The following is a 22,984-nucleotide window of genomic DNA, read 5'->3' as shown; positions in this document are numbered from 1 at the left end:
GAACAGCCTTTAGTTTGAATGTGTGGCAGGTGTTGGTCCATAAATGTGAATGTGAGCCTTACTGCCACCACCTGGTCTGGAGTGGGAACTACAACTGTACGTCCAAACTGACCAAACTACTCATTTATGTCATTATTCAGTTATTTGAATCTAATTAAACACTCAACTTCACCATGTAGAAATATGTGTGTGACAGGATCTGATCCATAAACTATGAACATAAATACATGACCCATTAAATGAACATGTGTGAAGGCTGATCAGTGTTTATATGGAGTATTTTTACCACAATGTGGAACTGTACATAAACTTAAAGTCATTCCAACAGATGTAGACCAGTAAATATGAAGGAAGCACTAATTAAATACATGTATGAATAAAAGAACATCAGTGTTTCAGTCTGTCCATCCAACTGCAGCAGATAAAACACAATGATGAGGTCATGTTTGAAGGTTTGGAACAAACGTGTGCGTGTGTGTGTGTGTGTGTGTGTGTGTGTGTGTGTGTACATATAGTGTACAGGAACATCTGTGCCGAGTATGGACTGGATGTCCATAGATGGGAGTCGAGATGGTACAGGGTCCAGATGGGAGACACCCCCAAAGCTGACAGAGAACAAACAGGACAAGATCCTGTGGGACTTCCAGACCCAGACTGACAACATGGTGATGTCCACTCATCCTGACATAGTGGTGGTGGAGAAACATCAGAAGACAGTGGTAGTGATAGATGGAGCAATCCCAAGTGATAGAACATCAGAAAGAAAGAACTCGAAAAGCTGGAGAAATACCAAGGGCTGAAAGAGGAGATAGAGAAAATGTGGGGTGTGAAGGCAACAGTGGTACCAGTTGTGATGGGGGGGGGGGGGGGGGGGGCACTAGGGGTTATGACCCCCAACCTGATATGGATGGAAGCAGCAGATACCAGGAACAACATCAGAGATCTGAGTCCAAAAGAGGACAGTCCTAGGAACAGCTGAGATCCTGAACAGAACCACCAGGCTCCCAGGCCTCTGGTAGAGGACCCAGTCTGAAGGAGGCACCGCCAAGGTGGGGGAGAAGAAGAATTTTTTTACTATATATGTTTGATGTTAGATTCATATTTTTTTTAACTTGTTTTTCTGACCATTTTTAAAAACTTCTGTAAAATCTGTAATGGGAAGTTTCCATGTATTCCATATAAGACTGTTTGAACTCTGACCTCAGTATTATATGAACTTGGGTTTTTGTCCTGTTACAGTATGGGTTTGTTGTACTTTGTGTTTTGTTGAATGATCAAGGGCGCCATGGACACCTGGGTTAGAGAAGAGCTTTCTCATAGAAGTTATCTCTTCCAAATATTCTATTCTAGCACAGGAGATATCATTGTGACGCAGAGAGAGCATGATTTTTTAAAATTAGTTTTCATATAAGAGACAATGTCAGACTGTAATTTCTTGTCCACTCATGCAGACAGCTTGCCTCTGTACGACCTGTACCTGGAGCTCCAATTAAAGTACACTGAAAAGACACTGATCATCTAAAATGACCATTTCTTATTTTGAGGATGAATGAGCAGAGTATTTTTTCCACAACAAATCCTATATTTCTTAATCGAAGAACACTCATTCTCATCAGATTTTCTGGATGACGTTACTCCTTTGTGTCATGTGACCTTTTCATCATCTCACCACAGTTGGGTTTTCCCATCAGGAACTCACCCTCTGAGCGCTGCCTGCAGCTGAGATGAGAACGTCACAATGATTTAAGCTCCACCCCCTTCTGAAAAGGCTCCAGAGCCATGACGGAGACTCCTCCCCTCTGAGGTCACAGCCTGCAGCCCCTCCAGCGCCTCCTGTTGGTTCAGACCAGTCTCTGCAGAACAGAGGGATCACACACTCCTGATCCAAATATTTAGACCAGTTGAAAAATTGCATGAATTTACATTTTTCACTGTTGGATTTTCAGAAGGTTCTAAGTAGAGTCTGAAAATGCACAAAGAAGAAATGAGAGTGAGACAAAAAAAGAGAAAGTAATTAATTGAAAACAACAATTAAACTGAAATAGTCTGTTCACCAGCCCATTAAAAGTTGAAGACCACAGCTTTTAAAGACAAAATCAGCTAAAAAAAAATGGGGATTCAATGTCATTTTCTGTCAGATATTCACAGTGTCCTGACCTCCTGATGGAAAAGGATCCAAAGCTTTGTCTGTTTGAATGTGGTCAGACTGTTGAGCTGCAGAAACCAGACCTGTGGGAAGGCACCATAATATTATTAGTTTATGATAATGTGTCTTGGAATGTCTGATGTTCTGTATATTCTTGTTCTATTCATATCATTTGTATGTTGAACAATAAATGCATTCTTCATAAAAAATAAAATAAAATAATAATAATAATAATAATAATAATAATAATAATAATAATAATAATAATAATAATAATAAAAAATGAAAACCCTGAAAAAGACAAGAAAAAAAGAGAGTCCGCTTCAAAACATCGCGCCATAACGTATCTAATATGCCTTTCGCTAGGGACACGGGTAGATTAACCGGAAGTAAATAAACACACTTCCTGTTTAACCTTTCAATGTAAAACCGGTTCCAGTTCCGCGACTAACTTCAAGGTGAACACTGATTTCCTCATTTCAGCAGTAGTTCAATGTCATAAAGTCCTTTTAAAATGTTGTACTTAAGTCCTGTTCAGGTTTAAGTCCTTCTAAACCACTTTTCAGAGGGAAATACTGTAGGTTTGTTTCATTCCACTACATTTAGATGAAAGTTTTGGTTGTTAGGAAAAAAAAGTTGAAGCTTCATGTTAATTAATTACACCAATAAATCTTGCTTTTGGTAATTTTCTAATGATATAAAAGTTTCAGTGGCCAGTTTTCGGACCAGACTGATTTTTTTTTTATACTTTATGGGACATTTTATTAATATACTTAAATGAATTTTTTGCGAGCTCAGAAAAGCCGGCCTGTTCTCAGTTTGCTTTATATGGAAAATATTTTTAAAGGGTTTATTTAGCTTTAGATGGAGAGTTGTTGAACTGAATTTATGATGGAAACACTTAATCCCTCAGTTTGTCACAATATTAAAAATCAGTACATGAATCATTGCGGCTTTCACTGAACAAAAGGGGATGAAAACCTATGAAAGTAGTTTAAATTCTATCTTAAAGGGTTTCCTAATAAAAACAAACTCTTAATAGTCATTATACTGTATAATTTCTCGATCTCTTGAGATGTATTTTGTTCGCTTTTATTTTGAAGGGCTAGACGGACGCTCTGTCACGTCATCAAACTGCGACAGGATCTCCACACGTGAGGCTTTTCCACTGGAGTTTAAAACGTTTGGAGTAAATATACAAAAGGTAAGGCTTGTTTTGGGGTGTTTTAATTAGAGAAAAGTTGTTTTTATGTTTCACAATAATTTAGATCTGGTTTTAAATCTAAAAAAGTGTGAATTTAATCATCATAATCTTTACGTACGATTTGTTGACAGTTTCGGACTGAGCTGAATCTTCAATGTTTTTGGTTTTGAATCAGTCGCGATTTTATTTCTCGTTTGTCTACATGAACTTAAACATGACTCAAAACTAATACTCAGTAAAATAAACAGAAAGGTCTGAAAAACAAACAGTGACTTTCTGAAATACTGTTAAGAGAGAGATCTCTCTGTAGGTATAGGAAAGTTACACATTTTTCCACATTGTCCTAAAATAAAATAAAAAAAATTGCTGATTATCAAACTTCACAGACAGATTAACCTTGTTTATTGATCAGTGGCGTTAATATTTTTAGTTCGAGCCATAATAACAAACATATACGCAATGCACTGCATGTAAAGAGACACATTTCCCCCAAAGGTAAAGCATTCTGGAACTCAACTGTCTCTAAAATTTAGTGATTAAAAGCATGGACATGACCATATAAATACTGTATTACAAACAAAATTAGAATTATACAGCTACAGATTTTACATAACCTATATCCCTCCAACATTGCTTTGTCTCAATTTTCTTATATGGATGAAATGTGTAACTTTTGTCATTCTTGTCCTGAAACCACTCTACACTTATTCTTTCTGTGTGAACACTCTTCTAACTTCTGGTCTAAAAGTGAAAAATATATCATATCTGATGTAATGTAATGAAAAAATAACTATAACATCGCAAAATGTAATTACATATTTTGAACATGACATTTGTAATTTAGAATTTGTTGCAAATTTGACCATTTTATTTAGAAAACTTCATATACACAAAATAAATATACCAAAACTTTTAAAATCTTTCTGATGGATTTGAAAAATATATTAAATCATTAGAATTTATCTTTAACAAAAAAACAAAACACTAGCACCCTGGCAATTTATAAAGAATTCTTTAAAATAGACTGATCTCTCTGATGTATTTATTTATTCTTGTTAGATTTTTTTTTTTTTTTTTTATACTTTTGTCTATTCTGCTTGGTGTCTTTAAATATATGGATTTTTAAAATGTATTTGTTCAAATGCTTTTTCTTTTTGACATCTTGATGTTTGTTCAAAAATTATATGTCTTGTATACTTAAATATTTTCAATTTTTAAAAAAATGCTGATTATTAAATTATTTTTCTGTCGTAATTGAAGAATAAAAGTAGTTCAGTGTAAAAAGATGCTGCAATGATCCTTTAATGTCCAGTTTCATTGAGTTTCTGACGTTGAATATTTATGTGTTTAACAAAATGTCTTAATTTTCTCTTCGAATAGATTTGAGTTTCGGTCATTGACGGTACAGAAAGATGGAGAAAAGAGACGAAGAAGAGCTGAAGAAGACTGAAACAGATAGAGAAAAGGAGGAGGAGGAAGGTGATGAAGAGGAGGAGGTGAAGGAGCCTGCAGCTCAGATGGAGGAAGAGGAGGAGGGGGGAGAAGGAGCAACAGACAGGAACGATGGTGATGATGATGGTGATGAAGATGCAAAAAAGTCTTTAAAGAAGAAGCCCAAATTGAAAGTGGGCGGAGCCAAAGACTCAAAGTGCATCCCAGGCATCATCTACCTGGGCCACATCCCTCCCAGGCTCCGCCCCAAACACCTGAGGAACCTGCTGTCGGTTTACGGAGAGATCGGACGCATCTTCCTCCAGCCTGAAGGTCAGTCAGCGCTTCATTTCTGTTCAGATAAAAGTTTCACACCAGCTCCCAGGGTTCATGTCATCGTCATGGGACCCTCCTGTGGAGTCAAGTCCATTTATTTATATCGCACATTTAAAAGCAGCAGACGCTGACCCAAAGCAGTTTACAGACAAAGGTAGTAATAACATTAAAAAAACAGGGTAGAACATGTGCTAGACCAGACGAAAGGCAGAGAATAGAACACAAGTTAAAAGAAAATGAAGACGCAGGGATAGGAATTATCAATAAACACGTAAGTTAAAATAAATAAATGGGTTCTTCTCTGAAACTGGGTTTATTTTAGTTTCTGTCACTTTTCCATCGTTTTAGACCCAATAATCAAAGGTAAATGTAGACAGATTTACCCCAGGATGGACCTAATGATGATCTCAGAGAAATGCACAAAAATTATCCTCTTACTCTGATCCATCCCATAATTAATGAATTTTTAATCAAATATTGGGTCCAAAAATAGGACCCAAATATGGACATTAAATCTCCCTAGGTGTCAGTGCATTAGATGTGTAAACGTGTGTAAATGCTCTTCTATAGACTCTAAATACAGACACTGTGTTCAGTGTGTGGATCCCAGTGGTTTTTCTAATCCACACATGTGGGTTTGGCATCAGTCTCAGTCTCATTCCAGGTTTGGTGTGGAACCCATTGTGTCCACTGGTGTTACATACAGAACCTGAACATTTAAACACAAATAAATCATCAGTTATTTTGCAACAATGGTCATTTTTGTGAAATACTCTGCCTTGAATAATTAGTTCAATTCCCAAAATGCACTTGTGAGAGAATAAGAGATATTTAAAAAATAGTAGCACTTAATTTTCGTGTCCTTTTGACCATGTTACATGTGGATTTTTGTATAAAAAATAACAAAAAATATATAAGAATGTGTTTTATCTGAAAAATAGTTTCTCTTTTATTTCAGTAAATATTCATTTTTAAAACAGACCCACAGTTCTTCCAAACCTGCTTCAGAACATTCGTCTCCATCTGGTTTGAGTTTTTAGCCCCTCTGTCCTGTTTTTAGAACCACAGAAGCACCCATCTGTGTTTTTGTATTTTGTGGTGTTAAAGGTGTGTGTGGTGGAGTCAGAGGAACTGTGTTCAGTGTGTGGATCCTAGTGGTTTTTCTAATCCACACATGGGTTTTTCATCAGTCTCAGTCTTTAGTCATTAGTGTCAAAGTTTCAACCCAGTCCAGTGAAAACAAAAGAACATTGGTGTCGAATGAACACAGTCCACCACATAACCTGGTTCAGGACAGGTGACATGGAACCAGTTTTCAGGTGTTCTTTTTCTCTCTCCTCAGACCGGACGGTGAGGATGAAGAAGAAGAAGTCCGGTCTGAGGAGGTGTGACTTCACCGAGGGGTGGGTGGAGTTTAGGGACAAGCGGGTGGCCAAGCGAGTGGCGGCGTCGCTCCACAACACGCCGATGGGAACCAGGAAACGCCAGCGATTCGCCTCCGACCTGTGGTGCATCAAGGTGAGTCCACTACAGTCATTAGAAGAGAAGACTTCAGTGATCCCACTGTGGGGACATTCACAGCTGACAGCAGCAACAAACAACACAGCAGTGCAAGAGAAAAACAGGCAGAAAAAACCACAAGTGAGAGTGAAATGTAAAGGAAAAATAAGACATTTGGTATTTATATAAATATTTATATAAATAGAAAATTAGAATTTAAATATTCTTAAAATTTAAATGGTATTTACTAGGCCTGTAACGGTACACAAAATTTTCGGTTCGGTACATTTTTGGTTTTCAAAGCCACGGTTCAGTTTTTTTTGTTATTTTTGTTTCCAGTTGAATGTGACGACAGACCGTGGGAAGAAAGAAAGGATGAAGGCCCTTTAAAATAAAAGAAACCATGTGACCGTATAAAGCACAGGTGTCAAACATGCGGCCCTGGGGCCAAATCCAGCCCCCCAAAGGGTCCAGTCCGGCCCTTTGGAGGAATTTGTCAAACGCAAAAATTACACTAAGATATGAACAATCCTTTTAGTTCAGGTTCCACATTCAGACCAATTCAATCTAAAGTGGACAGGACCAGTCAAATACGATCATAATAACATAGAAATAATGACAACTCCACATTTTTCTCTTTGTAAATGCAAATATTTTCATGTATTTACACTCAAACAAAGTATAATTTCACAAAAAATGTGAATAACCTGAACAAATATGAACAACCTGAAATGTCTTAAGAGAAGTAAGGACAATTTTACTAATATTCTGTCTGTTATTAAATGTTTTGTCTATTTGTAGATCCACTGTGATCCAGAAATTATAATGTACATGTGGAAATGATAAACTTTTTTTACACTTATTTTTTCAGTTTGTTCTTGTTATTCACATTGTTTGAAAGGATAGTTTGTAGATTTAAACCTGTTCATAATGTAAATTTACTTTTTTCACTCTGAAACAGAAAAGTTTGGAGTTGACATTATTTATATATTATTATGTTATATAGTTATATGTGATGTATTATTTTACTGGTCCGGCCCACTTCAGATCAAATTTAGCTGAACGTGGCCCCTGAACTAAACTGAGTTTGACAGCCCTGGTTTAAACCGTGTGCTGTATCATGTGTTTGCGTCCAGTACCTGCACCGCTTCCAGTGGACCCACCTGAGCGAGCGTCTGGCCTACGAACACACGGTTCTGCAGCAGAGACTCCGAACCGAAGTGTCCCAGGCCAAGAGAGAAACCAACTTCTACCTGAACAACGTGGACAAAGGCGCCCACATGGACAAGGACAGGAGGAAGAGGCAGCGAGACGGAGCCCAGGTACACGGCCACACATGAATTAACCCTTTAAGGACCAGTAGAACACGACCACACTTAGTTAGGTTTAAGCAATAAAAGAGTCAGAAAATGCCTTTTTGTTCCAATTCAACTTAACTTTCAGTGTCTGTCCATTAATTATTATTATAATTACATGTAATAAATGCTTAAAACAGTGTCTTATAGTAAAAAATGAAAAAAAGTAGACTTGAATTTTTATCAAATTTATTATGAAAAACAGCTGTAAATGTTCATAATGAAACTCTATGAGATTATAGAAGTAAACTTTTAACTATTTTATGTTTTCAAACATTTGAGTTTGTCTAGTGTCCATGCTCCAGCTTCTTATTTTTAGTTATTTAGTCAATAGTCGCTTTTCCATTGAACATCTGCGCAAAACTTTACCAATATTTACTAAATGTCCAAAAAATAGAAGTGCGTAATGTCGGTTTTTCCATTAAATCCCAAATGCGATAATTTGTTTATTTATTATCACAAGATGACACGAGAAGTCATTCTATAAACAGGGTGACAAACGTAAATATGGTGTTGATTTACAGATATATTCATTATTATTATATACACTAGTCAACATTTGCTAGGGATCAGGACTATAACTTTGCTATATTCAGGGGTGTAATTCTGGAAACTTGAAAATTTATTTTCCCAGTGGAGTACAGCCTGCGGATGCGGATGGTGGCCACACATATTATTGACATCACACCGTATGTGTTTCAGAACATTCTGAGTGGTTTCAGTGAAAACAAAATTGGAAGAGTAATTGTTGTGAACTCTAATTTCTAGGGTTGTATCACCCTTTGCCAGAAAGTGCAATAAAAATTTATGGTTTTTTACTTTTTGGTCCATTTTTCTTTACATGACTAGCCAAAGTACACACATAATATATGAAGTCACCCAAAATATTATACAACATCAATTATTGTGCAAATATAAAACTGATCCCTAGCAAATGTTGACTAGTATATTTCCCCTCTATCTCCTACTAAATTAAAAAAAATGATTGGGTTTCCATGTTTGTTTTTAACTCTTCTTCTCTTGGAACGTCCGTCAACATCCATTTTTTTTATTCATGTGACTCTAGTTGTGGAAAACGGTCTTTCCATTACAGTTTTGTGTGATAAACCAATTGCACTACACCTGAAAAACCACCTCTTGCCAGCGCAAAAACTTTTAATCAAAAAACAAGAGTTTTGGCGAGATTCTCGTTTTTCCATTAGGTAAATTTTTATGCACAAGTTATATTCACGCAATTTGAGGGTCAATGGAAAAGGGACTATTTTAGCCTGTGTTTCTGAAACACTTTCTAGTTTATCAATGAACTATACAAACCAGAAAAATACAAATAACAACAAAAAAAACAAACAAAAAAGGCAAAAAAAAAAAGCAACAAAAACCCCCAGCAAAATTTGACAAAAAAAGGCAAAGCTTCTTCCTTTTGGTTCTTTGGTGTCATTTGGATCCAGTTGATAGTCTGTGTTCACTTTGTGTCTAGTTGTAGACAGAGCCGCTCATTTCACTAAAACATCCATCATCTGATTCAAATACACACACACTGCATCTGTGTACGAACTGGACAGATCTGACTGTAGATTTACACAGATATACAAATATACACACATTTAGAGAAGATTTACACATAGATACAACTATCAATCAACTATACAAACAACAAAAACACAGAAAAACAGTGAAAACCCGTAAACATGGCGCCACAGACACATGTTCTACAGGTGAACTAATGCTGCGTTCCAGTCCAGCTGTAACTGGTGTTCTTCCACCCTTCTACTGGTGTAAATGCACTGGAATGTTCAGTCAAACCTGTGACTTCCACCTGAACTCGTACTAGATCCATGTTCTCCCAGTTCTGAGTTCTGACATCATGTAGCAATGCCCCCCCCCCCCCCCCCCCATGGATGTGGTGTTTATGCAGATTATTTATTTATCTGTAAATGTTCTGCATAATCAGCAGCTGCTCTAGCGTTAGCTGGTTTTCAGTCCAATGAGTGAAAGAAGAAATTAAAACCAAATATGAATCCAAATCTACAAAGAACATCAAAGGCAGAACAGCTTCTCTTGCCTTATGCGCCGTTTTCCTCCTCTGTTTCCCTCAAATAAGCAACGAACAAACACCTCTGGGATAGAAGTGACTATAAATGAACATAACATACGGTCCACCATGCTGGTTTGTTTACATCCAACTCCCACAATTCCTTGCGCTCAGGCAGTTTGGTGTGACTTCCCTGGAACGTTACAAAGTCGTGAGTGGTGGTTTGAAGTCATGACTTACGAGCTCAAAAAAACGGCCCTGAACGCACCACAAATGTGACGATAACACAAACTGTTACTGGTTTTGAATGTAGTACTTGTACTTATTTCCACTGTGTATTAGTACTTTCCACTGTGTATCAACACTTTCCACTGTGTATTAGTACTTTCCACTGTGTATTTGTACTTTCCACTGTGTATTAGTACTTTCCACGGTGTATTAGTACTTTTCACTGTGTATTAGTACTTTCCACGGTGTATTAGTACTTTCCACGGTGTATTAGTACTTTCCACGGTGTATTAGTACTTTCCACTGTGTATTAGTACTTTCCACTGTGTATTAGTACTTTTACCACAGGTTAAACTTTCTACCTCGTCTCCTCAGGTGGACGAGAAGACGTGGGACTTCACTCAGCGTCGGACCGAGGATGAGATCCAGACCATGAAGAAGAAGAAGAAGCAGCAGCAGGGACAGAGAGACTCCATTACCCAGAAGCGCCTGGATAAGGCCCGCCTCATTGAGCAGAAGAGCCAATCAAACGTCTCTCTCCTGGCTAAGATTTTCAACTCCAAACAGTCAGAGTGAAAGCCAACTGGCTGATGGTGTGAGGTTTCCATGGGAACAGGATGTTGACTGAGGTGCCGAGGACACGCCTTCACTCTGGACCAATCACAGGCCAGTGTGGACAAAAGAGGCGGAGCCATCAGGGGGAAAAAAAGCTGTTGTGACTGATTTACAGCGGCTCCAGTTACCGTGGTAACAGCAGATGTGTTTAATGCCGCAGTGGGAAATTAAAAACCACAGAAGAAGAACTGTAGCCCACAAACACATGGTAGTGACTCCTTCATTAAAAGGCAGTTTTTGATCAGTTATTGATTATTGTCTGACCATGTGTTCATGTACGTTCACATTTCATTTGTTTATAAAATCCTTCCTTCATCTTTTGCTTATCGGGTATTTTATAACATGGGATCAAATAAAATGACAGTGATCGTGTTTATCAGTGATTATTGTGGAGGTTTGGATTCACTGGAAGATGGAAATATTAAAAAAAGACTGTTCAGGTTCAGAATGTTTCAGCTGGAACAGGTTGTTGAACTGGTGCAGTCTGTGTCCTCATTTTAATGTCTCTAATAGTTTTCCTGCTCTGACTCTAAATAATAATTTCCATCTACTTCTTTAAGGTCCAATTTACTTTTTTTATTATTATTGAGGAAAAAAAGTCAGAATTCTGAGATTAAAGTCAGAATTATAATAATAATAATTTAAAAAATAAAATAAATAAATAAATATCATTGCATTGGTTAGTTTTGTTTAAATTATTATTTTTGTTTCTAAAATCACTCAGATGGTTTGGACTGAATTTATATCAACATTTTTTTCTCTCCATGACTGATTTGAAATGTTCTTCCTCTAAATTTCTAAGGTATTTTTTCTGGTCAGACTGTAAAAAACACTTTTCTTCCACATCTAACCATCTACTTTCTAAAGAAGAGGATTAGGGCCACTAGAAAAAAAAATCAAATTAAGGCCCAATTTACTTTTCTATTATTATTTTGAGAAAAAAGTCAGAATTATAATTATATATATATATATATATATATATATATATATATATATATATATATATATATATATATATATATATATATATATATCAGGGTAGAGACTGCGATCTGGTAGGATCGGAGTTTCTACCAGTAGAAACTCCGATCAGAGTCTCTACTGGTAGAAACTCCGATCGGGTTAGGGTTAGGGTCAGAGACTCTGATCGGAGTTTCTACTGATAGAATCGCCGATTCTACCAGATCGCAGTCTCTACCCTGACATATATATATATAAATAAATATCATTGCATTGGTTAGTTTGGGTTAAATTATCTTTGTTTCTAAAATGACTCACAGATGGTTTGGACTGAATTTATATCAACATTTTTTCTCCATGACTCTGATTTTAAATGTTCTTCCTTTAAATGTCTCTAATATTTTTCCTGCTCTGACTGTAAATAATAATTTCCATCTATTTTCATCTACCATTAAACGGTAGTGAAATATTGCTGTTTCTAAACTATATGGACATAAATCTGTGGACACATCCTGTCTCCGGCTGTCAGATGTTCCTGTTCAGGAGGATCAGACACACAAACATCAGTATTAATAATCAATAGGATATCTATCCCATAATATAAAACTCTATTCTGACATTAGACATTATTGTTTTGGATCCCAGACCGCTGTTAGAAAAGAAACACCTGGATTCAACGTGTCCACAGACTTTTGTCCATTTGTGTCTTGAGTTAATTATGACATGAGGATAATGATGTGTATTTAATATTTTATCCTGTTCCTTTTTACACATACATATTTTTGTTTGATATTAGTCTTTTTATTGCATTAAGTGTTTTTTACAAAACTAAGATGAGTTTTTCCAGCACCTTTACTACTTTAAACATTTATATATATGTATATATTTATGATAAAATAATTTATTTAACCAGGAAAGTGTCAGTGAGATTAGAAATAGTTTTTGCCAGAGTGTCTCGGTCCAAAAGTGACATTAATTTATGTATTTTTATCAAACAAATCTACAAATCCACAGTCATACAGAGGTGAAGTTTTGGGCTTTAGGGAAAGTTTTTTACCTGGTAATTTCAGTGGAAACGCACTGAGGATTTTCAAAGTTCCAGGTAAATGATAAAAGTTCCTGCAGTAGAAAATGGTCTGATCACATCACTCTGATACTGATTATTATTATTAATATTAATATTATTATTATTATCTGACCGTGTGCTGTTCATTTACTTAAACAACTTTTCTGGTGTTTATAAACACCATTCATCGTCTTCTCTTTTAATGGATTTTGTCCGTTTAATAAAGAGGACACGACAGGAAACGTTCCATCAGTTAAAATATGTTTGATAAGTTGTAAATATATAAGAGAATATATCCGACAGGTGGATATTATTCATGTGTAAATGTTATTAAACATGTGTGAACATGTGGGGAGCTTCTGTATAGATGCTGGTCTCAGTACCGGGTCTAGATCCGGCCACAGTGTGATCCGGGTCCGGTCTGGGTTCTACTGGTCTCTCTGGGCGTCTCTGTGTCCCAGGTACTCGGACCTCTCCAGTCCGTCCAGGACTCTGGTGTACTCCAGGTGGGACCGGTAGAACCTGCTGCTGAACCTCAGGCTGGACCTGACATAGTCCAGGTACTCTGGAGCCCCGGGACACAGGACGTTATCGGCCAGGACCACCGAGCCCTGGTCCAGGAGACCGCAGTCCTGCAAGGACAGGACACGGGTGGGTCAGATTTAATTTCAGAAGTCAGGGGTCTGTCAGAGGTCAGAGGTCAGGGGTCATCACCTCCAGCAGCCTGATGTCGGGCAGGTAGCAGTCCTTCCAGTGGTCGAAGAAAACAAAGTCGAAGGTTCGGATCCCAAACATGTCGGCCATCTTGGGGATGAGGTCAGCGGACTTTCCTTCCACCAAACACACCTGAAGGAACGAGAAAAAAAATAAAACACCTGAAGGAACGACGACAGAGGCTGACTTAACCCTTAAACACCCACAGACACTTTTCTGACACTCACCAAATGAAGTTTCCTCTGTTTAACCTTTATTATGTGATTTATCTCCATTTGTTTATAATATTATCCTCTGTATTTTGTATTTTCACTGTAAATCCTGTGTTCTTCTATATTTAATTCACTGATTGTGTAAATGTTCATTAAAGCTCAGAGTAAATTCAAAGGTTATTTTATCAGAAATAGATCAAACTGAATAAATTGTCTTTTTCAGTCCAGTCTGTCTTTAACTGAACATGAACCCAGTGTGTCCGTCCACTGGCACTGATCCAACTGCATGGGTTTATTATGGTTTTATTCAAATCCAACTATGTGTAAAAAATATAAAACAAAATATATAATTATTTATTTATTTTACAGTTTTTCCAAACTTGTCCTGCTGATCTTGACTATTTAATATTTTCTTCCTTTAATCAATGTGTGATGTTGTGTTGTTAAATGCAGACAAAGGGGGCCCTCTAGTGGTCAGAATGAGTTACAGTTACGTATAGTTTGTACTTTCAGTGTTCCGTAGACAGTTCAGCCCTAAAAATAACACTGGTCAACAACAAATTTATTGTTGAAGTTTTTTGAGCTGATTTAGGATCATTTTGGTGCTGAATCCAAAAAACACATTAATTTTGCTCAATCAGGTCAACTTTCTGAACTATGCTACATATTGGCTTTGTAACATTTTTGCTTACATTTATGGGCATTTTCCAGTGACGTGCAGTCAGAGGAGGCAGGGGAGGCAGAGCCTCCCTTGTCAATCTTGAAAAGAAAAAAAACTTGACGATAAAATATAATAAATGTTGATAGTTGTCAGCTGGTATGTTCTATAAACTCATTTTCCGTTCGAATCCAATATTGTTATTACTATTTTTTTTTTTTTTTGTCAATTAGAATAGCAGAATTTCCGCATGCTCTGTTCAAATACAGGAGGAGATGCGCTGTGAGGCAGCGCTGTGCTGTGCCTCCAGCAGAACTGTCTCCTCCCTCATGAACTCTGCTGGTACCCAAGGCCACCTTAATGCACGGGCTAACCAGGGCTGAAGCCCAGGGGCCTACTGACTTAAGGGGCCTATCATTTTATGGACTCGACAAGCATATAAACTAACATCAATTTGTAATTTGTCAGTTTTCCTGTCAATCTTTTTATACATACTGTACGCACATCTGAAGCTGCTTCTTGATCCCAATTGGTAAGCCCAGCCCCGCCCCCCATGTGTCAAGAGGTCACGTTCAATTACAAAATGTCGGGGAAGAAGAAACTTAAGAGCGGTGCCCACAAAAGAAAAGTGGCACGAGAAAAGCATGATCGAGAGTCAGAATTATTAAAGTGCATGCGGTTGAGTTTACGCCTATGTGCAGGTGTATGGGTTCTCACAATTTATAGTTTCATCTGTTACTGCTGTTAAATAAATATTTTTCTCGACAGTTGATGGTCGTTGATAATATTTTTTATCATTTTTATCATGAAGTCAAACTTCCATCCATCTTGGTTACAATCTACTCGCTGTTGTAGATTACCAAGATATTATATTTTATAATGAGCTTGTAATTTTGAAGGATGGGACAGGGGGGCCTACAACACTTCCCTCAGCCCCGGGGCCTACCATTAGGTTAAGGTGGCCCTGCTGGTACCTGATGAAAATATTGTCGCTGTCCCTCTGTATGTCGCAGTTCAAATGCTTTCAAACACTCTGATTATATGCTCTGTCCTTCCATAATCTGCATAACGTATGGAATGTATTTCTGTAATGTGCTTAGGTTCGCAGATTAATCCTAAAACCGCAGTGAAAAAGTCCCTGGGGGAGGCAAACAGTACCCCTGCCTCATGATAGATGGTGCCTGTGAGTCCACAGATTCATGCACTTATAATCTTCTTTGTTCTTTTTTATACACTTTAATTCACCAGGATCGGCGCATGGATTTCATGTACAAATAAAGGTAAGACCATAAACTTTTTGTATTTTTAGTTTGAAATGGCTCTTTTGAAGGTTTCCTGTTGACTTCCTGCCAGTCTACCTATGCTGACCTGATGCACAGCCCATATACCCAGGCCGTTCCTTTGGCTCACTCTCTCTGTTCCAGTTTCTCAGGCCACCATATATTTGTAGATCTGCCTCTGAAAGAGTCAGTGCCTCCCCAGCCATGAACCCCACTGCACGTCACTGGCATTTTCACATCACATGATACACAATTCTTTCATATTTCTTGCAATAAACGAGTTCTGAAGATTTTACTTTTGCCAATTTATGATTAATGTTTTTTTTAATATTACAGGTGAATGAAATGGCTTCGACTAGAAGATCTTGCAAAAATAAGCCTGACGTATTCTGTTCCATCTGCGCTGAATACACCATTGGACCTAACAGGAATCAAGTCACAAGTTTCATAAAGTGTGCTTACCAATCTGATTTTGGTATTAATTATTATATTTTGTGAGAAGATCAAATTTTTCAAAATCAAATTAGCAAAAAAACCTGACCTGATTGAGAAAAACAGATGTCATTTTTGGATTTAGCGGTGCAAAATGGTCCGAATTCAGTTGAAAAAACCTAGACAACTTGCAAAAAACATTTTTTTTTTGTAACCCAGTGTAATGAATAAACCTTTTATCAACACAAAATAATTCTGTATCTACTCAAACAAACCTATTTTGAAGAATATAAAATATAAATGTTCTTCAAATGTTACCAAAGACAATAAAACTATGATATGAATGTATTTATTGTGTTTTATATTTCAGTTTTAATTCTCATGATGACTTATTTAATGTATTTTTACCCTCTGGGCTTCTTCTAATTACCCCTGGGGGTAAACGTACCCACTTTAGGAACCTTTAGACTAAAGTAACAAACAGAACAGACATTCTGTAGGTTTTACACAGTTTTACAGTGAGTCGAAAGTAAAGCTACGAAGACAAAACTGATGTGTGTAAAGATAGACCTGTTATCACACACACACACACACACACACACACACACACACACACACACACACACACACACACACTTTATTATGTATGAGTCTACATTAAACGTATCAAGGTATAATAATAGTTTTGGATTTGTTTCATTATATTCTCGAGGTTTCTGCCCGTTAAAGGGAAGTTTTTCCTCGCCACTGTCACCAATCACAAGTGTTTGCTCCTGAAGGATTCTGTTGGGTCTCTGTAAACTTAATTTGATTCTGATTTGAATTGATAAAGCACTTTGTGACTCTGTCTGTGAAAAGTGCTCTATAAATAAAATTTACTTTACTTTACTTACTTTATAGTTTAGTTTTATTTAGTTTTGACTTTTTTTTTTTCTCTAATTCAGTTCGTTTTAATTCGTTTTTAGAGCAGGTTTGCTGTCTGGGAATTATTTGAATACGACGGCGAAGACATGAAAAAATAAAACTAAACTAAAACGAAGCATTTACAAAATAACAAAAACTAATCAAAAGTAGCAAACCTGCTCTAAAAACGAATTAAAATGAACTGAATCAGAGAAAAAAAAAAGTCAAAACTAAATAAAACTAAACTATTATGAAAAATCCAAAACTATTAGAACCTTGGCGGTTCTTCTTGTGTCATCCATCACTTATGCTTTTTTTCCTACAGTTAATAATATGCTGAATAAGCACCTGTTTATGTTTTTGACCTCTGCAGAAATGCATCCCAAACACATGGTTTTGAAATCAAAAGGTAAGTAGGTGTTCAGAATGATTTCTATGGCTTCATGTATTTCTTTCCAATAATGGTTCACTTTTAGGCGTTCCCAGAATATGTGGAAATGATGCGCAGTGGGGGAGCTCCAGTTCCTCCAGCTCTGAGTTCCATTTGTATAGTGTGACTTATGGCTCAGGTAATAAAGAAATGAGTTACTTTTATTACTTTTAATGTTTCTTTTTTTCTCTCTCTCTTCTTTTCTTTCTTATAATGTGATAAAATGGAACATATCCAGAGGTTGTTGTTATATCAAATACACATGTGTTGCTAATAAACTCTTCAAATAAATAATAAATAAATAAAAATACTGAGTTCTTAGTGGAGTTGTTGGTTTAGCTCCGCCCTCCTGTCTTCACTTCATCTCAAACACAAACTCTGAGAACGTTACAGAGATCGAAGCGGTTGAAAAGTTCTGTAAAGTTACGACATCAGAGACAGTTAGGCTCTAATCTGACCTTTGACCTCTGACCTCTGACCTTGTCCTGCAGCCCGGCGTGTTGGATGACCTGCCGCGCCACCGCAGCGTAGTCAGGATTCATCTCCAAGGTGATAAACCGCGTCGCCGGGGGCAACAGCCTCATGATGCGAACGGCCGAGTAACCGCAGTAGGTCCCCAACTCCAGCACAGTGGATGGAGACGTTTCCATGACGACCGAGTCCAAGATGGCTCCTGGGAAACCGACGGAAACAGGGATTCGTGAGTAGAGGTCAGAGTGTGTGTGTGTGTATGTTTTTTGTGTATCTGCCTGTGTTTGTTTGTGTGTGTGTCTGTATGTGTGTGTTCGTGTGTATCTGTCTGTGTGTATTTGTGTGTCTGTGTGTATTTGTTTGTGTGTATCTGTCTGTGTGTGTTTGTGTGTCTGTGTGTATTTGTTTGTGTGTATCTGTCTGTGTGTGTTTGTGTGTATTTGTTTATGTGTATCTGTCAGTGTGTGTTTGTGTGTATCGGTCTGTGTGTATTTGTGTGTGTGTATCTTTTTGTTTGTGTGTGTCTGTCTGAGTTTGTGTTTGTTTGTTTATGTGTGTGTCTGTGTTTGTTTGTGTGTGTGTGTATCTGTCTGTGTGTGTTTGTATGTTTGTTTGTGTGTATCTGTTTGTGTGTGTTTGTGTGTATCTGAGTTTGTGTGTGTTTGTTTGTGTGTATCTGTATGAGTTTGTGTGTGTTTGTGTTTGTTTCTTTGTTTGTTTTTGTCTGTTTGTGTGTGTCTGTGTTTTAATGTTTGTGTGTAGCTGTCTGTGTGTATTTGTTTGTCTTTATCTGTCTGTGTGTGTGTTTTTTCCGTACCTTTCTCATCTCCGACGTTCATGGCCCACTCTTGGTTTTGACAGAAGTGGTCGATGGCGGCGATGACGCTGTCTGGGTTTCCTCTGACTGCATTTATACAGACGGCCTGAAGGAGGCGCTACAACAGGAGACAGTCCACTGATGACCACGAACCACAGCAGCTCAGTTCATAAACACAAACACACACATGTGGTTTTGAACTGGAACCGTCCTTTTAAAGTGTGGATGCGTAGTCAAAGTGTGACTCCACCTGCGGTCGTGACGTCCTGGTGATGAAATCCAACGCCGTCTCCAGCAGGAAGTCGTACCACAGCAGAGCCAAGGTGGCGTTGGACTGAACCAACTGAGGAACCAACCATCGACACAGAACGTACACACCCAGCAGGACCAGCAACGCTGTGAGCAGCAACATACTGAGGACAGAACCAGGACCAGGAGCAGGAGCAGGACCAGGAGCAGGACCAGGACCCAAACCAGAACCAGGATCAGGACCAGGACAAGAACCAGGATGGACCAGGGTTCACCTGGAAACACAAACACAAACTGTAAAAACAAACACAGAATATGCTATAATACGCTAAAATATGCTTAATTAAACTAAAAATACACTAAAATACATGCAAATACACTAAAAATACACTCAAAGACATTCAAGTACATTAAAAATACACTAAAATACATTAAAGTACACTAAAAAACAATAAAGTATGCTAAAAAAAAAACTGTAAAAACAAACATAGAATATACTAAAATATGCTTAACTAGACTACAAACACACTAAAATAAGATCAGATACAAAAAAATACAGTTCAGTATGCTAAAGTACACTAAAATATGCTAAAATACACAAAAAATAGAGTAAAATATGCTAAATACAGAAACAAAACATTAAATATGCTAAATTATACACAAAATACACTAAAATATGTTCAACTACACTAAAAAAATACACTAAAATGGGCTAAAAACAGTAAAAAGAAACACAGAATATGCTAAAATACACACAAAATACACTAAAATATTCTCAACTACACAAAAAAATACAGTAATATATTCGCAACTACACTAAAAAGTACACTAAAATCTGCTAAAGTACACAAAAAGTAAGTAAAATGTGCTAAAGTATGCTAAAATGTGAAAATACACAAAAAGTAGAGTGAAATATGTTCAACTATACAAAAAAAAACAATAAAATATACTAAAGTTCACCAAAAAACACACTAAAATATACTAAAATACACATAAAATACAGTAAATACACAAAAAATAGGATTTTTTTTTATATATAAAATGACACTAACACTAATTCTTTAAAAAGATTTACATAAGAAATTCATATCATGATTTATTCTGTCGGTGGGATTTTGAAAACCTCTGAGTGTCAGGTTTAGGGATAAATGATCAGTTTTAAGGATAATTAATAAGGTTTCAGTTTTTTTCAGGCTCCAGCAGTAGCCCGTCTTCTGTTTGCATCAGTCTAATCCACCTCCTTCTGGGCTCAGGTCTGGAAGTGTGTGAACGTACGTCTGTCTCAGCTGTTCGACGGTTCAGTCGAACGCTCTGAGATTCTTCAGATCATTTATTTCCGTCTGATCTCCTGCTTCAGCTCTCAGGTCGACCCTTGTGTTTGCGTCCCTTCTGCACAGATAAGAACCTGCTCTGTTTCCTGGTAAAGTACGGGTTGAACCCAGCGGACAGACCGGTGAACAGCAGGTGACCTTTGACCTGCAGCATCACCGCTTCCAGTCCGAGTGCTGGTGCCCTGAGCTGAACACTGTTTTACATCCACTTTTCTTCTTTAAATTCCACCTGATCTGGTTTTTAATCACTTTTATTCGTGTGTTTCAACTACAATTTTTTTTATTTCTTTATTTTTTTACATATTTCAGATTTAAATCCAGTCTTTTCGCTGCATGTTTTTATTTCTGCATCATTTTTTCTTAAATTAATCAGGTCTAAACGATGCTTTTAACCTCATTAGATACAGGACTAAAGCAGTACTATATGCAGTACTACTAGTACTACTGTGAGTACCAGCTGTTGGAGTGATGATGGTGGTGTCCTCTGTAGAATCCCTCCTCCTCTTCCTCTTCAGTGTTCAGTGTTTGTTTTATTCTTCCCTCTCTCCACCCGTTGTCCGTCCTCTTCTTCTTCCTCTGCTCTTCATCTCTCATCCATTATGAGTTATGAAGCTTTTGTTTTCATGGTTCTGCTCTGAAGAGAAGCTAAAGGAGAGAAAAGCGCTGATCACCAGCTGGTTTTAATCCTGCTTCAGCCAATCGGCTTCATAATCCTCTGAGTTGCACAAACACACATGAAGCCGTCGCACTCGGCCTCCGACCAGTTCACCTACTGGTTTGATGAGCCTCACAATGGGGGTTTCATATTTTTATATTGAAGTGTCTACAAGAGAAACAAAGGTCCAAACACTGGTGTCATTACACCATTAGATTTAGATGAGCAGATTTTTAAGAACAAATAAGAATGAAACCCAACAAACTATACAATGAAAAGAATACTAAGACAATAAAGCAAACACATGACATGTAAGATATGTTTAACAAAATATATGTATAAAAAACTAAATATACTGTATATATTAAAAAAAAGGAAAAAAAAGGGGAAGACTTACTTCAGATGTATTTGTTTTGTTTGTGTGTTTTTTCTCTAAATTTCATGCTTTACCATTGTTGATTTTTTGCACATGGTCTGCAAATGTGTTTGGATGTCTGTTGTAAAGTATCTCTCCAAATGAAAAAAATAAAATTATATAAAAAAAAAAAAAAAAAAAAAGAGAAAAGAAAAAAATACTAAGACATAGTCTGTATAAAATAACTAGACTGGTCACATAAATATAGCAAAAAATAAAAATTGATGAAAGAAAAAAATTAAAAGAAATAACCTCTGCAGACCCAGCTATGGGTTTTCTGTCCATGTTTGTGGACAAGAGTTTCACAACTTTATATAAAAAAAAGAAAAGAAAAAAAAAAAAAAGAAAACTGTCCACCACAAAGGACATTTCATAAAAATTTTAAAAACTGCATCTGAAAAACTGTTGCACCACGAGTTTTCCAATATAAGCACTTATTTAACAAAAACAAAAAAAGCTTGTACTTTCCTGACATTTCCTGGGTCTTAGGAGGTTAAAAAAAACAACTAAATATATACATTAAGAAAAAGAAAAAAAGGGGAAGACTTACTTCAGATGTATTTGTTTTTTTGTGTTTTTTCTCTAAATTTCATGTCCATTGTTGATTTTTCGGACATGGTCTGCTGATGTGTTTGGATGTCTGTTGTAAAGTATCTCTCCAAATGAAAAAAATAAAATTAAATATATATAAAAAGAAAAGAATACTAAGACATAGTCTGCATTAAATAATTAAACTGGTCACATAAACATAAGAAAAAATTAAAAGAAATAAAAGAAAAAATTAAAAGAAATAAAAGAGAGAAAAAAAAATAATAAAGGAAGGGAATAACATTGTCTCAAAAAAATCCATAAACAGTTGCCATTTATTGAACGTATCTCAGAATTATGAGACAGTGGGTCATATTTAGACCTGATGCAGTGGTGTCAGCTCAGATCCCACACACATGAAAGTCTGGATCATTTACTGCATGTCAGTCTTTACTATAAAAGGTGCAAAATGACCAAATATGATCTTTAAAATACATAATAATCACAAGTTATGGGATGATAATAGTGACTTAACTTTATGGATGACTGCAGTATTAGACTGATCTGCACAGACGCAGAACATTCATGTGGAACTGAAGAACAGAACCTTTCACTTTATGACCAGAACAACTGGTCTAGACTCAGTGACACCGTGGACTGTCATCCCATGGGTCGGACTGAACCCTCAGAGGGGTCGTATGTTTGGAACCTCTGAGTTAAAGACGTGTTAAGGTCAAAGGTCAAAGGTGCGTTATAAATAGAATTTATTATTATCTATTAAATACGACCACTGTGGTTTATAGAAGCTGTTTTTTTCATTTGAAATTAATGGTTAATGTTAAAATTCACATTAAAGTTTAAAGGTAAGTCCTCTTGTCCTTTCTGTGAACCTCTACTTTTTATTTCATTGTTGTCAGACATTTTCATTTGTTTCTTTTCTATATTTGTGATTACATTTAAAACACCTGAACACCACAGTGGTTTGTAGAAGCTGTTATTCCATTCAACTGTAGTTT

The 22,984-nt window shown here is 36.8% G+C and overlaps 2 protein-coding genes across 4 annotated transcripts; one reads left to right on the top strand and one right to left on the bottom strand.

The window, feature by feature from the left end:
* Positions 1–3,249: 3,249 nt before the first annotated feature.
* On the top strand, positions 3,250–10,931 carry abt1 (activator of basal transcription 1). Of its 2 annotated transcripts, none has more exons than XM_030138895.1 (5): positions 3,250–3,350; positions 4,731–5,114; positions 6,460–6,635; positions 7,754–7,939; positions 10,608–10,931. In XM_030138895.1, exons 2-5 carry the CDS (start codon positions 4,763–4,765, stop codon positions 10,806–10,808), a joined length of 915 nt encoding a protein of 304 aa, XP_029994755.1. In that variant the 5' UTR covers positions 3,250–3,350; positions 4,731–4,762; the 3' UTR covers positions 10,809–10,931. The 2 variants fall into 2 exon arrangements, with proteins under 2 accessions (XP_029994755.1, XP_029994757.1); XM_030138897.1 differs by having other exon boundaries at positions 3,314–3,349; positions 4,725–5,114.
* Positions 10,932–13,270: 2,339 nt separating this feature from the next.
* Positions 13,271–21,048, bottom strand: LOC115422531 (catechol O-methyltransferase A-like). 2 transcript variants are annotated; one of them, XM_030138898.1, is made up of 6 exons: positions 20,825–21,045; positions 19,041–19,314; positions 18,791–18,908; positions 17,982–18,175; positions 13,588–13,719; positions 13,271–13,505 (listed from the first exon to the last, which is right to left on the bottom strand). In XM_030138898.1, exons 2-6 carry the CDS (start codon positions 19,200–19,202, stop codon positions 13,302–13,304), a joined length of 810 nt encoding a protein of 269 aa, XP_029994758.1. In that variant the 5' UTR covers positions 19,203–19,314; positions 20,825–21,045; the 3' UTR covers positions 13,271–13,301. The 2 variants fall into 2 exon arrangements, with proteins under 2 accessions (XP_029994758.1, XP_029994759.1); XM_030138899.1 differs by having other exon boundaries at positions 13,383–13,505; positions 17,968–18,175; positions 20,825–21,048.
* Positions 21,049–22,984: the final 1,936 nt, after the last annotated feature.

This window comes from Sphaeramia orbicularis, chromosome 7 (assembly GCF_902148855.1).
Source record: "Sphaeramia orbicularis chromosome 7, fSphaOr1.1, whole genome shotgun sequence".
Taxonomy (NCBI): domain Eukaryota; kingdom Metazoa; phylum Chordata; class Actinopteri; order Kurtiformes; family Apogonidae; genus Sphaeramia; species Sphaeramia orbicularis.
The sequence above is the reverse complement of the archived record's forward strand: the minus strand, read 5'-3'. Positions and strand labels throughout refer to the sequence as shown.